General features: G+C 40.6%; 1 pseudogene and 1 gene segment (V, D, J or C); one reads left to right on the top strand and one right to left on the bottom strand.

Annotated features, from left to right (window-relative positions):
• The first annotated feature begins 2,834 nt into the window (after window positions 1-2,834).
• On the top strand, window positions 2,835-4,473 carry LOC119264323. The segment is given in 3 exon segments: window positions 2,835-2,843; window positions 3,128-3,236; window positions 3,938-4,473. Coding segments are annotated over 3 exon segments (441 nt in total).
• Window positions 4,474-10,662: 6,189 nt separating this feature from the next.
• LOC119264322 lies at window positions 10,663-13,942 on the bottom strand (annotated as a pseudogene).
• Window positions 13,943-14,628: the final 686 nt, after the last annotated feature.

The following is a 14,628-nucleotide window of genomic DNA, read 5'->3' as shown; positions in this document are numbered from 1 at the left end:
AGGCCACTGAACACATTAATAAACACATCATCTCAACATCTTCATCAAGCTGTTATAGACTGACACCATGCTGTACCTGCAGCTTCACTGGATTAAGGTTTGGTGAAGGCTGGATTTAGGATTAAGGCCAAAGTGAGGGCTCGGATTAGGGTCAGGGTGAGGGTTAATATTAGGTTAGAGATTAGGGCCAGGGTGAGAGTTAAGACTATGTTAGAGATTAGGGCCAGGGTGAGGGTTAAGATTAGGTTAGAGATTAGGGCCAGGGTGAGAGTTAATATTAGGTTAGAGATTAGGGCCAGGGTGAGAGTTAAGACTATGTTTAGAGATTAGGGCCAGGGTGAGGGTTAAGATTAGGTTAGAGATTAGGGCCAGGGTGAGAGTTAATATTAGGTTAGAGATTAGGGCCAGGGTGAGGGTTAAGATTAGGTTAGAGAGTAGGACCAGAGTGAGGGTTACGATTGGGTTAGAGATTAGGGCTAGGGTGGGGATTAGGTGTTGCTTAAAGTAAGTACCATATAATGAATGCTACACCTACTTAATGTGACTAATGTATCAACAGAACATCTACAAGATATTTACTTCAGTGTATTCAGATATTTCACTACTGCTACTTCACTGATATGCAGTTCATGTGTTTATGATTCTCTGTTAAGAGTTTATTAATCATCTATAAAGACCTCTCAAAATAGTGTTACCACAGCATCTATACAGCTTTGTGATTGGTCCCATCTTTGACTTCGGGGTCAAGACCCCGAGGTGGATCCAGTTAGACTCTTGGGAAGTTCTGCACTGCAGGAACACAGAACAGCAGTGTGAGTCGTGTTGTGTGGGGTTTGTAATGTAATGTTAGCACCAAGCTACAGTTCGTGGACATGAAGACTTTATAGCAGCTCCAAGTTAAACACAGATATTTTTGTCTTATCACAGATATTCTGCTTATATATTTTTACTGTCTGTTTCAGTTTTACAGAGACTTCTTCTGTAAAGATCTGAACTGAAGCTGTGTTCACATTAAAGCCTCATCACTCAAATCTGATTCTTTGCTCTAATCCGATCTCTCTGACGTGATGCTTCAGACTCGTTTAGGTCAGTGACTCTAATCTGTCATTAATGTGATGAACCGTTGGCCTGAAATGACCCTCATGAGCTCCTCCCACTCAGTGACATCACGTGACTGAATCACTGCATCATCAACACAAATTAACGAGCAGAACGAGCTTCTCTGAGAAGATCATTAACTCTGATCAGCTCTCAGCTTCGTTATTAGAGCCAGACGGAGGAGAAATGGGTGAGATGAGCTGCTTTTCCACCGTTTACAGGCTTTAACGTCTGTCTGGTGCTGTTGCCTTGGTAACGCTGAATGATGGTGCAGAGCGATGGAAAAAAACACCTGAATTCCGATCAGAGCGTCAGATTAAAGTCACGTGGCCACAAATCGGATACGTATCCGATTTAGGACCACATATGAAAGTGACTCATGTCGGATTTGGAAAGATCAGATTTGTGTCCACACAGTCCTGAAAACTGAAAACAGAGCCTGAATGTCTTCATGTAACAGTTGAACTTCTATTACTGGAATAAATCTTTTAAATTAAGGAATTCTCTGTTTAACAAAACCAGTCAAACTACTTAGAACCAAAAACTCATTTTTAGGTTGAACAGACAAACTACTGTTTACAGTCTACTGACCTCTGAATATGATCTCCTACTAAAGCTGATGAGTCTGAGTTTGTTGAAGGACTTCTTCAGGGACTCCCTCTTTCTCAGGACTGAGAGAAACATCCATTTCATAATCTGTCCAGATCCTTATAATAAACTTTAGAATAAATGAGACTGGAGCTGAACTCTACAGCTAGTTCCAGACCTGTGGAGATCAGGAAATAAACCCCTAAAATCACAAAGCATTTCCAGTCTAATGAACAGAAGAACAAACTCCATCTAAAGTCCTGATTTCCACAGAGTGTGTTATTGTGTGTGTCCATCCTCCCCCTCAGCACCTGCAGTAGAGTCCAGCTGCAGCAGTGCAGGGGGTGCAGGGGGGTTTTTGTACACCTACTAAACACTGTGGGAACACGTAGCTACCACTGATACTGTGTACACTCTGACAGTAATAATCTCCTGCATCTTCAGTCTGGACATTACTGATGGTCAGAGTGAAGTCAGATCCAGATCCACTGCCACTGAAACGAGCTGGAATACCTGACTGTCTACTGGTAGCGTAGTAGATCAGGAGTTTAGGGGCTTCTTCAGGTTTCTGCTGATACCAGGCTAAGTAGTTACCACTAAGAACGCTAGTGCTGGTTCTACAGCTGATGGTAACTGAGTCTCCTGGAGAAACAGTTTTCACTGCAGGAGTCTGAGTCACAGTCACCTGACCACTGGATCCTGAATAAAGAAGTGAATGAAATATAAACTCATTTAAATGAATCTTTTTAAAAAATTAAATTTTATAAAAAAAAGAAATAACATTAACTACCAAAAATCTACAGAAAATTAAATCAATGTGCTACCTTGAGTCCAGAGGGTGAGCGTCCAGATGAAGATGGAGACCAAAGCCATGGTTGCTGTGGGTGAAGTTTGTGGGGCAGCAGCTCTCAGTCATGAAGTGTTAAACTCACAGGACTATAAACACTAGCAGAGCACTGAAGCATGGGCTGATCATGCAAAGTGGAGCCTCTATTAGAAGTGAAATATTCCCTTTAATGTCCAGCAGAGGGCGCTCTCTTATTGTGCAGTTCTAACTGTCTCTGCCTTTCATTTGAGGGTCTCTGCAGCTACGACTGCCACCCATTCTGTCTGGATCAGGGCTGGAGGACTTTCTGGAGAAGGAAACAATGAAAACAGTGAGAACCTTTTCATCTAAAACCTTTTGAAGAACTTTTATCTAGAACATTTTCTACCAATTTAAAACTGTATATTTAGTGTTTAGGAAGTTCAGTTTGTCTGCTGTGTAAATTCTAAAGGACCAAGCGAGTCCTCAGTTTAGATATTTCACTGCTTATAAAATAATCCTTGTTGGGAATAAAAGGCAGAACGTGTGCAGATCTACAGTGTGTAGTTTATTCCATTATTAGATGATTGTAGAACCCATTAATATTGTATTATAGGTCAGAAATAGTGCGTGTAGAGGCTGAAGAGAGTGGCGTGTTTAGAGCAGGAGGTTTTTGTACAGCCAGTAAACCAGTTTGTATCACTGTGGTGGACTTTTGGTGGAGGAACCAAACTGTCAGTTGGAAGTAAGTCCACTTTTCCTCCTTATTCAAAAGGAATCTTTTATTAAAATGATTATGGATCAACAGTACAGACGTACTTGATGTTCTTCTAAATCAGTTCTGATCCAAATTTGAATGTATTTCATTAGAACTTGGCTGAAGTGTGGCGAGCGTGGAGCTTTAGGCTTTACCACGAGCTCCTGTTTCTGAACTGGATTTCTTTTCTTTAAAACACTAATATTTCCTAAAGGTTTCCTGTGAAGTGTTCAGTAATGACATTTCTTTAAAAAGATCAGATGTAGAGCTGGATTGTAGTGTCAGTGTTGGGCTCCATTACAGCAGTTCTGTCTCCATCTGGAAGCCACAATGTGGAGGTTATTATGAGCAGCGTTTTCTGCTCTAAAGCTTTGAAGCCATAGTACATGGAGACTGCAGCTCCATTTATTTAGAGATTATTTATTGTTTTGGAGGAAATAAAATCATGTTCCATTTCAAATTTCCCATCACAGGATGTGCAGAATGTCCGAGTTTTACTGAGTGAAATTCAGTAATATTTTCTAATGAAAATGGAAATGAAGTGCAGCTATGAATGTGATTGGAAATATGAGTTTGTGTGTGAAACGGTTGAGTTTATGGTTGTAATTAGAGTTTGATTTTTAATGCATCACTGAACTCAGTTGTGCTCTGTTAGAAATAAGGGAAATGAAACTGTGTGTGTGTCCTAGGTGTGGCCCCGCCCACCCTCACGATCCTGCCCCCCTCCAGCGTGGAGCTGCAGCAGGGGAAGGCCACACTCGTGTGTTTGGCCAACAAGGGCTTCCCCTCAGACTGGCGGCTGAGCTGGAAGGTGGACGGGAGCAGCTGGACCTCGGGGGTTAGCCAGAGCCCCGGGCTTCTGCAGAAGAACGACGGCCTCTACAGCTGGAGCAGCACCCTGACCCTCCAGGAGGACCAGTGGCTAAAGAAGACAGTGACCTGTGAGGCCACCAAGGACTCCCAGCCTGCTGTCAGCCAAACCCTGAGGAGAGAGCAATGCACTGGGCAGTGAGCGTCCACGCGTGTGTTGGAGCTGCTAGAGCTCCTCTTGATCTTCAGTGAGCTCAAACATGGCTCTGCTTAATGCTCTGATCTTCATCTCATCACTTCACCATCACAATAAAGAGCTTCAGTATTAAGATCTACAGTCTTACATTGTTTATTGTGTTGTTCTCTTTCTTTATTTCTTTTATTGTTTCCATCATCAATAAACATGTAAACATTTCTTTGATCTGTAATTTACTGGAATCAAGTTTGTTTATTTCTCTTCTAAAAATAAAGCTTGTAGATTTGATTAACTGCAGTGTTTCCACTTTTGTGTCATGATTTTTTGAGGCTTTATTTTAAAAAGATTAATCATGAGACAAAATTATTTATTTCTCAAACAGTCATGAGAAATAAGATTATAGTCCAGAGGAGTATTTATTAGAAAATCAATGAATAATCCAATACATATTCATAAAAAAAACAATTATACAAATAAAAACGTAAACAAGTCGTTATCAGGATAACAGTTCAACTCTGTCCCAATAAAATCAAATCTTTATTTAGTTTTGTATAAATGTAATGTTTCTGATTCAGAGACTCTAAAGAACTCTTGACTCTATCAGCCACTTTCATTAACCTGAAAACTCTGATGCATCACACTGTTGTCCACCCAACCAGGCAGTATTTGTTTTAATGAAATTGTGTTTTTAATAGTAATCAGTTTCATTTTATAGCACCTTCCCCACAAGTTTGGTTTAAGTATAAACATTATAAATGAAATTTAGTGAAAAGCAAATCACTGAGAAACAGGCAGGTTTTGATTTGTGTCTTAACCTTCCTCTAGTAGTAACTTTCTGTTACTCTTTCTTATGTTACCGGGTCGGTTTTGACCCGTGTCTTAAATCACCCTTCAGATACCCTAAAAACAATTATTTATCCTACAATTTGTTTCTTTCCTCTTAGTTACCTTGTTAGGCTTCCTCATCCATGAAATGATTGGTTTAAATATTTTTTGTTGAGAGAATATTTTTCTTTTGAGAGAATACCCGTCATCTTCAATATAAAAATATAGTCAAATGAACCTCAAGAGAATAATATAAATAAAAAAGGTTGCTATAGTACCTGACTATTACTAAAGGGCATTAGAACACATTTCCTAAATGTAAAAAAATATATAAATGTATATATTTTTATTATTAACTATATTATCATCTATGCTGTTACGGGTCAATTTTGACCCATATATAATTACTTCAACAAGAAGGCAAAAAAATAGAACTTTAATACAAATATTAAAAGAAAAGTACCAGTAATAAACAATAAATAATTAGTATTAAATAATAATAATATGTAGATTTTCAATGTCAAACAAACAACAGCCAATCAAGCAAATCAAACTCTCCAAAACCAAGTACTAGTTTTATAAATAATCTGTGTGCAAGAACATGCATGTGTACTTGTGCAATATTAGATGCATGTGTGGCAAAAAGTGACACTTGTTGTGTGTTCTTTGCAGAGATATTTTTGCAGGTGAAGCACAACGTGTTTGTCTTTCTGTCCTTATTGCTAGGGCAGACCTGACACCTCTTTCTTTTAGAATCAGATGGTCTCACTGGGGTTGTGGCTGTTGTGGTTGATGTTGAGGCAGGGCTGGTTGAGGAGGATGCTGGTGCTGATGCTCTTCGTGTTGCTGTGGGTGTGGATGGAGTGCTTGATGAGCTCTGCAGCTGTCTGACCAAGGCTGCAGCGGCTGGGTCTCGGGGCACCCGTTTCCTTTGCTCTATTTGTGCCTTAACAAGGGATCTTCCTAGCTCCTCAAGAAACATCCTTCGCTTGTTTTCTTTTGTTTGAGTTCCACCCTTGGTGAATTTGGTTCCACAACACAAATGCATTGTATGCAGAGACATCGAGGATGTTGTAAAATACAACCATTGGCCATCTCCTGGTCATTCGCTGGCAAGTGTAGGTGGCAGTTAGCTTGTCCAGGTTGTCCACTCCTCCTTTGTTTTTGTTGTAGTCCAGGATAATGATGGGCTTTTGTCACTTCCTGATGACACAGCTGCATCTTTGTGAAGAGTGGACATCAGAATCACATTCCGGCATTTTTTTGGACAGTATGAAACCGCAGTGGTGGTGTCTGTAAAAACAAACTTTGAGGAAAGTAGAGCCCTGTCCTTCACCTGCAACATTTCAGGGGGCAGCTCAGGGTTATTCTTTTTTACAGTGCCCACCATGGTGAGTTTCCTTTTGAGAAGTTCTTGTCCAAGGTCATAGCTGGTAAAAAAAATTGTCACAAGTAATGTTGTGACCCTGCAGTCCAGAAGTCATATCGAGGACTACATGTTTTCCTTGTTTTTTTTTTTCAGGTATGCCACTTGCAGACTTGCCTGTGTAAATCTTTAAATTCCATGCATAGCTAGTTTTTGTATCACAGGCTGCCCTGACTTTTATTCCATATTTGCCTGGCTTACTGGGCATCCACAAAAAGGGAGAAAACGTTCATCAACTGTTACCTCTGGCCCTGGGTTGAACATTAGTGGAAGGAGCTGCACCCATTTCTCTCAAACAACCCTGATGGGAGAAAGTTTGTCAGATTTTGCTCTGGTGTCTCTGTTGTCAAATCTGAGGACTCTTGATATCATATGAAAATTTTGATGTGACATTGTTGCCCGGAATATATTCCTGCCTGTCGATGCATCCCAGAGACTATCAGTGGCCTCATTGCTGGATTTGTACACTCTAGCAAGGAGAAGAACACCAATGTAGGCATCCAGATCTTCCTCAAGAATGTCATTCCACATGTTGTCATGAACTTCTTTTCCTTCAAGGTTTGTCATAGCAATAATAACTTTTTTAGTGACGATGGCATAAACAGATCAAAACATGTCTTGATGTCACTTGATGACACTCTTGTCACAGCAAACCTTGTGATCCCTGGGGTCATTCTGATACCATTTGCAGCATCTGCCCTGCCATGTATATCAGGAGGTACTGAGCTCCAACAGATACCACTTTTGGATTTGAATCTTTTGGTAGGAGTGGGAGCAGCTTCAGCACTGGTGACCTCCTCATCAGACTGATCAGATGTGTCTGTGTCTTCCGGGTGATACTCTACATCATCTTCTTCCTCAGAAATCTGCTCATCTGTATCAGATTGCTGCTGTGTGTCCTCTGATTCATTATCATCAAATATATGATCCAGAACTTGGCTTACATCAAATCTTCTTCTCATTGTTGCATGCTGTAAGCTGGAGATGTATACTCTGCAAAGCACCACCTCTGAACTGATTTGGCTGGACATGTCTGGGCATGTCTGTCCAGAAGCTCCTAACTGTGTTTGAAGGTAGAGCCCCAAGTGTTTGGAGCTCCAAGTGTTTGGAGGTAGAGCTGCCTGTGGGTTGTTGGTTTACAGTGTGTTTATGATTTAAGTTTTGGAATTTATTATTGTTTTCTAACCTTAAATTATACCTTGGTCAAAATTGACCCTAACAACAGAAAGGTCATAATTTTATCGAGAGAATTTGTAATTTAATAAATTATATTCATATGTTTTTATTTTGTTTAAATTCTAGAGAGTTCAGTTTCTAGATTAAGTTCTAGACAAAGTAACAAAAAGCGGATGTAATAAACACATTTATGTACTATTTTTATGCATTTAAACTTACAAACGGGTCGCTCACGAGCCTAACACTAGAGGAAGGCCGAGACAAATGTGAGATCATGGAGACTTTGAGGAAGTGACTTGCAAAGTTTTAAAGTTACAATGAACCACTGTCTGAGGACGATCTAAACTGGGGTAAAGAAAGCAGTACCAGAAGACCTGAGTGTACGAGCTGGTGTGTAGAGATACTCATAAACACACTAATCAGCATTTCTGCATCACTGCTAATGAGCATGAGACGGACCCTGAAATGTTAGAGGAGACTGAAGGTGGTTTAATCAGTAAGCTGATATGATAATCAAATTAAATTTGATAAATATGATAAAACACAATAAAATACGATATGATAAAACAAATTAAATGTGTCACCTAGATCAGAAACAGGTTCTGAGGGTTTTACATGACCTCCGTCAATGTTAAAGCTCATATCAGAGTGAGTGCAAGTAAATATTTTGGGGTAGTTAGGAAATCAGTCTCATCAGAGTTAAGCATAAGGAAATTACAGCTCTTCCAACTTGTAATATCCCAACAGACAGTTAGAGAGGGAGAGGGAAAGAGATTAGAGGAGTTGAAGCTGATTTATATCTGTTTCTCATTCAAATAACAAAGAAAACTGAGTCCATGCTGATTAATTATACGGCCCTGTGAAAGTGTGTAAATTATAAAGAGGAGAGGGCCAAGGACAGAACCCTGGGGAACCCCTTGAGCAACATAAGACACATTTTCTAGTAGTTTAGCAGCAAAAGGGAGTTTCGAGTTTGGTCTGAAATGATTTAAACCAGTTGAATCTAAACCAGATTTCTTCATGACCGGCACAACTGCAGCAGGTTTTAGTTGGAACAGGACAATTCCAGACATTCAAGATTACTCAGGTGAGAAATAGGAGTAGAGATAACAGGTATGTTGTGGTCTCCCAGATAAACTCCTGAAAAGTTTATATGTAGAAGCAATTTTATTATGAAGAAACAGGAGAAGTTCCTCAGATCGCTCAGCAGAGGCAGAAACATTAGATGCAGGGGGTTAATGTGTTTGTTAACTGTGGTAAAGAGTGACAGAGGCCTGAAATGAACACTGCTGATTATAGAAGACATGTGGTGTGAAGGTTTCTTCTAAAGCTACTGAAGGTGGCAGCCTACTGCTCTCTTGACCTGGAGCTCAGGAGTGGAACAAGGACAGGAGTGAGAAGAGGGTAAAAGCCAGGTCTTCAAGGAGGCATGAGCTTCAGAAGCTTTAAAGAGAGAGTAACTGTAATTTGAGAGCATCTCTACTGGACAGCATTCATTAATAGAGTAAAGAGGAAAGGAAGATTGCATGGAGATAGAAAAGGGCAGAGGATCAACCGACTGAAGGTCATGATAGGATATTGTGGTTTCTGTCTTAGATTAAGTGGAAAAAACCTAAAACTGAATTCAAGCAAATGATCAGAGATTCCACACTTGGAACCAGGAACACTAACATCATTCAGACCAGAGGAAGAAACTAAATCAAGTATGTGATCATGAGAGTAATAAGATCTACATCCTGAGTTAAATTAAAACATTCAAACACGTTAAAGTGAGTAAATGTGAAGAAAAGCTAGATCTGCAGCATCTTCACCTGCTCTCTTCTCCAGGGTCTCCACCTCTATTGAAGAGAAGAATCGCATCTTCTGCAAATGTCTTTTCTCATGACTGCACTGAATGGAGTGTTTGGGGATGTATCTCCTCACAGTACTGAGTTCATAAAGGCACAACTCTTTTAGTGGTAACACTTTAAATCATTAGTCTGTGCTTTATAAATGAATATTTGGTTTTAGTAAATGTGATTATTCAGTAATCAGCTCCACTCATATGTTATACAGTGGACTGTGCTGAAGGTTAAAGAACCAACACTGATTCAGATCATGATGACCAGCTGGTCTGAGGTCAGTGAGATTCTCCTGGATGAAGACATTCACAGGTTTTAATGAGATGTTTCAACTGTTTTTATGACACTTCATCTGATGGTAGTTAGATTAGGAGTTAGGAAAGTTCTAGTTGTTCCACTGTGGAAAGAGGAACCACTAAATGTTCTCCTGTGCTAGAACGCATTAGTGCTGCTGCATAGTTTCCAGTTCTTCTGAGTTCAGTTATTTACTGAGTTATTTACTGTGATGAATGGTGATGGTCAGTGTTGTTAGAGAGGGAGTTCAGCTGGAGATTCAGTGCAGTGCTGTGTGTTGATCTTGAGGGAGTTTGGCTGAATGAAGCTGAACATCTGGTGAAAGTGCTGCTCTATTCTGGGAGAAAGAGGACGACTCAGGCCTGTTCATGCAGATCTGAGTTCCACCACACTGCTCTCTCTCTCTCTCTCTCTCTCTCTCTCTCTCTCTCTCTGTCTCTCTCTCTCTCTCTCTCTGTCTGTCTGACTGTTTACTGGTTAAACTGCTTGTTTGTGTTCAGCTGGGTGGGCTGTGGGGGGCTGGTTTCACTTCTTCCTTTAGTGCTGCTGATGACCATCAGTGTGTCAGTCAAATAATAACCTGTTTTATTTCTACAGCACCTTTATTAAACTCAAAGCAGGTAACAGTGAAACAGAACGAGTGCAGAAACAAACAGAAAGAGCTCTAACATACAGGAGAAGAGCATCAGCTCCATCTGAATGAACATGTAAAGGGAGGTAAAGCACTGAGTGAACAGGGGGGTTTGAGTTGTGTGTTAAAGACAGAGATAGAGGGGAGTTCCAGAGGTTTGGAGCTGTTCCACTAAATTCTCTCCCACTGACTGAGGACAGTCTGATTCACTCTAATCAGACCAGCTCCAGAAGACCTAGAGATGTAGAGATGGAGGAGGTCAGTAAGGTATGAAGGTCAAGGCCATGCATGTCTGTGAAGGTCATGAGCAGCAGCCTGTATTGACCACACAAAGGGGCAGATAAGCAGTGCAGGTTATGGAGAGCAGGTGTGATGAGGGCAGAGTGCTTAGTGTGAGTGAGGACTCCAGCTGCTGAGTTCTGAACAGACTGGTATTTAGGGAGGAGTTTAACTGGGAGTCCACTAAGAAGGTTATTACAGTAATGAAGGTGGGACTGATAAAGATCTAATCTACATTTCTGCAGCACTGCTGATAATCATGGGGCGGAGTCTGGAGATATGAGGAGGTGGTGGAAGACAGTCTGGATCAGTGAGATAATATGGGATTCAGAAGTGAGTGAGGAATCAAATATGACACCATGATTATGATCAGATTGTGAGGGTTTTATCTAAAGTCATCAATATTCAACATACTTTCAGAGAGGGAGGTGATACAAGTATTATGGTAATAATTAGAACATCAGTTTTATTCATGTTGAATTTAAGTAAATTAGAGCTTAACCAAATCTTAACATCACAGATACAGGTAGTTAGAAAGGGAGGTATTCCATGAATATGACTATTATACTGCATATAAACTATGAAAACAGGGGGGCCCATAACAGAACCCTGGGGAACACCCGGAGTATCAGGAGCAGTGGGGGATTTGTGTTGCTGTATAGTGAAGAGCAGAGATGAATATTACCTAGTTATATTTCCTCAACTGTTCCATGTATTAAAATACAGGTGATTTGTTTCTCCTGACTGTTTTCAAGTTATAATACTTTCATTTCCACTCAAGTAGAGTAATCTAATTTTACTGAGTTCATACTTACGGGCGGCATGGTGGCGTGGTGGGTAGGGCTGTCGCCTCACAGCGAGGGGGGCCTGGTTTGATTCCCCGGCCGGGTGACCGGGGTCCTCTATGTGTGGAGTTTGCATGTTCTCCCCGTGTCTGCTTGGGTTCCTCTGGGTTTTCTGGTTTCCTCACACAGTCCAAAGACATGCAGTCAGACCAATTGGATATGCATACATTGCCCATAGGTGTGACTGTCTGTGTCTGTTTGTGTGCCCTGCGATGGACTGGCGACCTGTCCAGGGTGTATCCTGCCTTCCGCCCGATGCGATAGGCTCCAGCACCATCCCCCCCCGCGACCCTGACGGAGAAGCGGCTTGGAAAATGGATGGATGGATTCATATTTACTTCTTGATTTATGTTGGTAATTCCTTTTTATCTCATTGGTGATCTCTGTACTGCTTTGTGATCGGTCACATCTCTTTGAAGTCAGAGTCCCATGGTGGGTCACTCTGTCTAACAGCACATTACCTGATATTGACCAACTGTTTCCATCAGATCCAGTTAGACTCTTGGGAAGTTCTGCACTGTAGGAACACAGAACAACAGTGTAAGTCGTGTAGTGTGAAAGGTTGAGAGAGAAGAGAGCAGCTTCAAATCAGACTCCAGTGAAAGTGTTGATACTTCAGTGAAATCATGACTAAAGTACTATGAAAAGTACAATTTTAGAGATTATTTTCTCCCAAAGATCCCAGAAAGATGTTACTAAATAAACTTCTTATGCATTTTGTGGTAAAATAAAATGCTAATGCTCCAAAATGAGAGGTGTGAGCAGCAGCAGACCAGCCCAATAATGATTAATGCAGAAACCCTCTACATCACTCTGTGAGAGGCTTTAGTTTATCTTATCAACAGCTCTGGCGATGCTAGTGCCCATAAGGGGTTTGTAATGTTATGTTAGCACCAAGCTAACAGTGGTGCATGTTATATATTATATGGAACATCTTCCTTAAACAGACCTTCCAAGCTTATAACAGACATTCTTCTACATATTTTAACTGTGTTTCTGTTTTACAGGGACTTCTTCAGTAAAGATCTGACCTGAACTGTATCTCTGTAATGTTATTGGAGGAGGCCTGTTATCACTTCTGTTCAGTTTCAGTGACGTAGTTTCATGTTCCAGACCTACAGTGATGGTATTTTTATCATTCCTATAACTAATCTTTGATTATTTGATTAAAAAAAGGAATTTGTAGTTTTAAATGAATTCTATATTTTGAATAAAATAAATATAAATAGTTCATTATTTTGCTATTTTGGAAAGGCTTTTGACGGCATTTGACCTACACAAGCAGAGAATAAATGAATTTATGTAACTGATGTTTACAGTGACAGATTATGTGTATAAAAAATTAAAATCTTTTAAACCTGGAATGTTTTTAAAAGAATGCAGTTCTTTTAACTGGACCTTGGCTGACCAGCTGGACAGATAATAATTCCATTATGAATGAATCCGATTTACGTGTAACTGCTTAGTACTCACCCTGAAAAGATCATCTCCTACTAAAAACTGATGAGTCTGAGTTTGGTTGAAGGACTTCTTCAGGGACTCCCTCTTTCTCAGGACTGAGAGAAACATCCATTTCATAATCTGTCCAGATCCTTATAATAAACTTTAGAATAAATGAGACTGGAGCTGAAACTCTACAGCTAGTTCCAGACCTGTGGAGATCAGGAAATAAACCCCTAAAATCACAAAGCATTTCCAGTCTAATGAACAGAAGAACAAACTCCATCTAAAGTCCTGATTTCCACAGAGTGTGTTATTGTGTGTGTCCATCCTCCCCCTCAGCACCTGCAGTAGAGTCCAGCTGCAGCAGTGCAGTCTCTGTGCAGCTGGACTGAGGGGGTTTTTTGTACACCTACTAAACACTGTGGGAACAGGTGTGTGCTACTGATATAATGATAACTCTGACAGTAATAATCTCCTGCATCTTCAGTCTGGACATTACTGATGGTCAGAGTGAAGTCAGATCCAGATCCACTGCCACTGAAACGATCTGGAATACCTGACTGTCTACTGGTAGCGTAGTAGATCAGGAGTTTAGGAGCTTCTCCAGGTTTCTGCTGATACCAGTATAAGATAGTTATTGTTATACACTGCACTGCTGGTTCTACAGCTGATGGTCACTGAGTCTCCTGGAGAAACAGTTTTCACTGCAGGAGTCTGAGTCACAGTCACCTGACCACTGGATCCTGAGAAAGTAAAAGAAAAAAAGGATGAAAATATTAAAAGAAATATTGCTATGAAACGTAAAATACAACAAAATGTACATCAAACAGGACAGAAATTAATTTACACAAAGATAAATGAGTGAGTGACCTTGAGTCCAGAGGGTGAGCGTCCAGATGAAGATGGAGACCAAAGTCATGGTTGCTGTGGGTGAAGTTTGTGGGGCAGCAGCTCTCAGTCATGAAGTGTTAAACTCACAGGACTATAAACACTAGCAGAGCACTGAAGCATGGGCTGATCATGCAAAGTGGAGCCTCTATGGAAATGGACTCACCAAACACCTCCATAATAAACACGTCTGATTATTTAGATCTGATTAAAAAGTTTCAGCTCAGTTCTGTTCATTCAGTGCTAGACGTTCATTTCTAAAGCTCATCAATAGTTGATGAGTGTAGAAGAGCTCAGGGTGAACAGTGAGGAGTGATGGAGGTTTATGTACAATGGACTTCACTGAAATGTAGCACTGTGGTTCTCTTTCAGTGGAGGAACCAAACTCACTGTGAAAAGAGACTTTTATTCTATTTAAACAGGAGATTCATTTAATCCCCTCATTATCAGCTGCAGATCATGATGACCAGCTGGTCTGAGGTCAGTGAGGTTCTCCTGGATGAAGACATTCACAGGTTTTAATGAGAGGTTTGAACTGTTTCTATGACACTTCATCTGATGGTAGTTAGATTAGGAGTTAGGAAAGTTCTAGTTGTTCCACTGTGGAAAGAGGAACCACTAATGTTCTCCAGTGCTAGAACGCATTAGTGCTGCTGCATAGTTTCCGGTTCTTTTGAGTTCAGTCTGAGTTCTTCACTGTGATGAATGGTGATGGTCAGTGTTGTT

This window comes from Pygocentrus nattereri, chromosome 11 (genome assembly GCF_015220715.1).
Source record: "Pygocentrus nattereri isolate fPygNat1 chromosome 11, fPygNat1.pri, whole genome shotgun sequence".
Taxonomy (NCBI): domain Eukaryota; kingdom Metazoa; phylum Chordata; class Actinopteri; order Characiformes; family Serrasalmidae; genus Pygocentrus; species Pygocentrus nattereri.
This window is presented reverse-complemented; position numbering and strand designations above follow the sequence as displayed.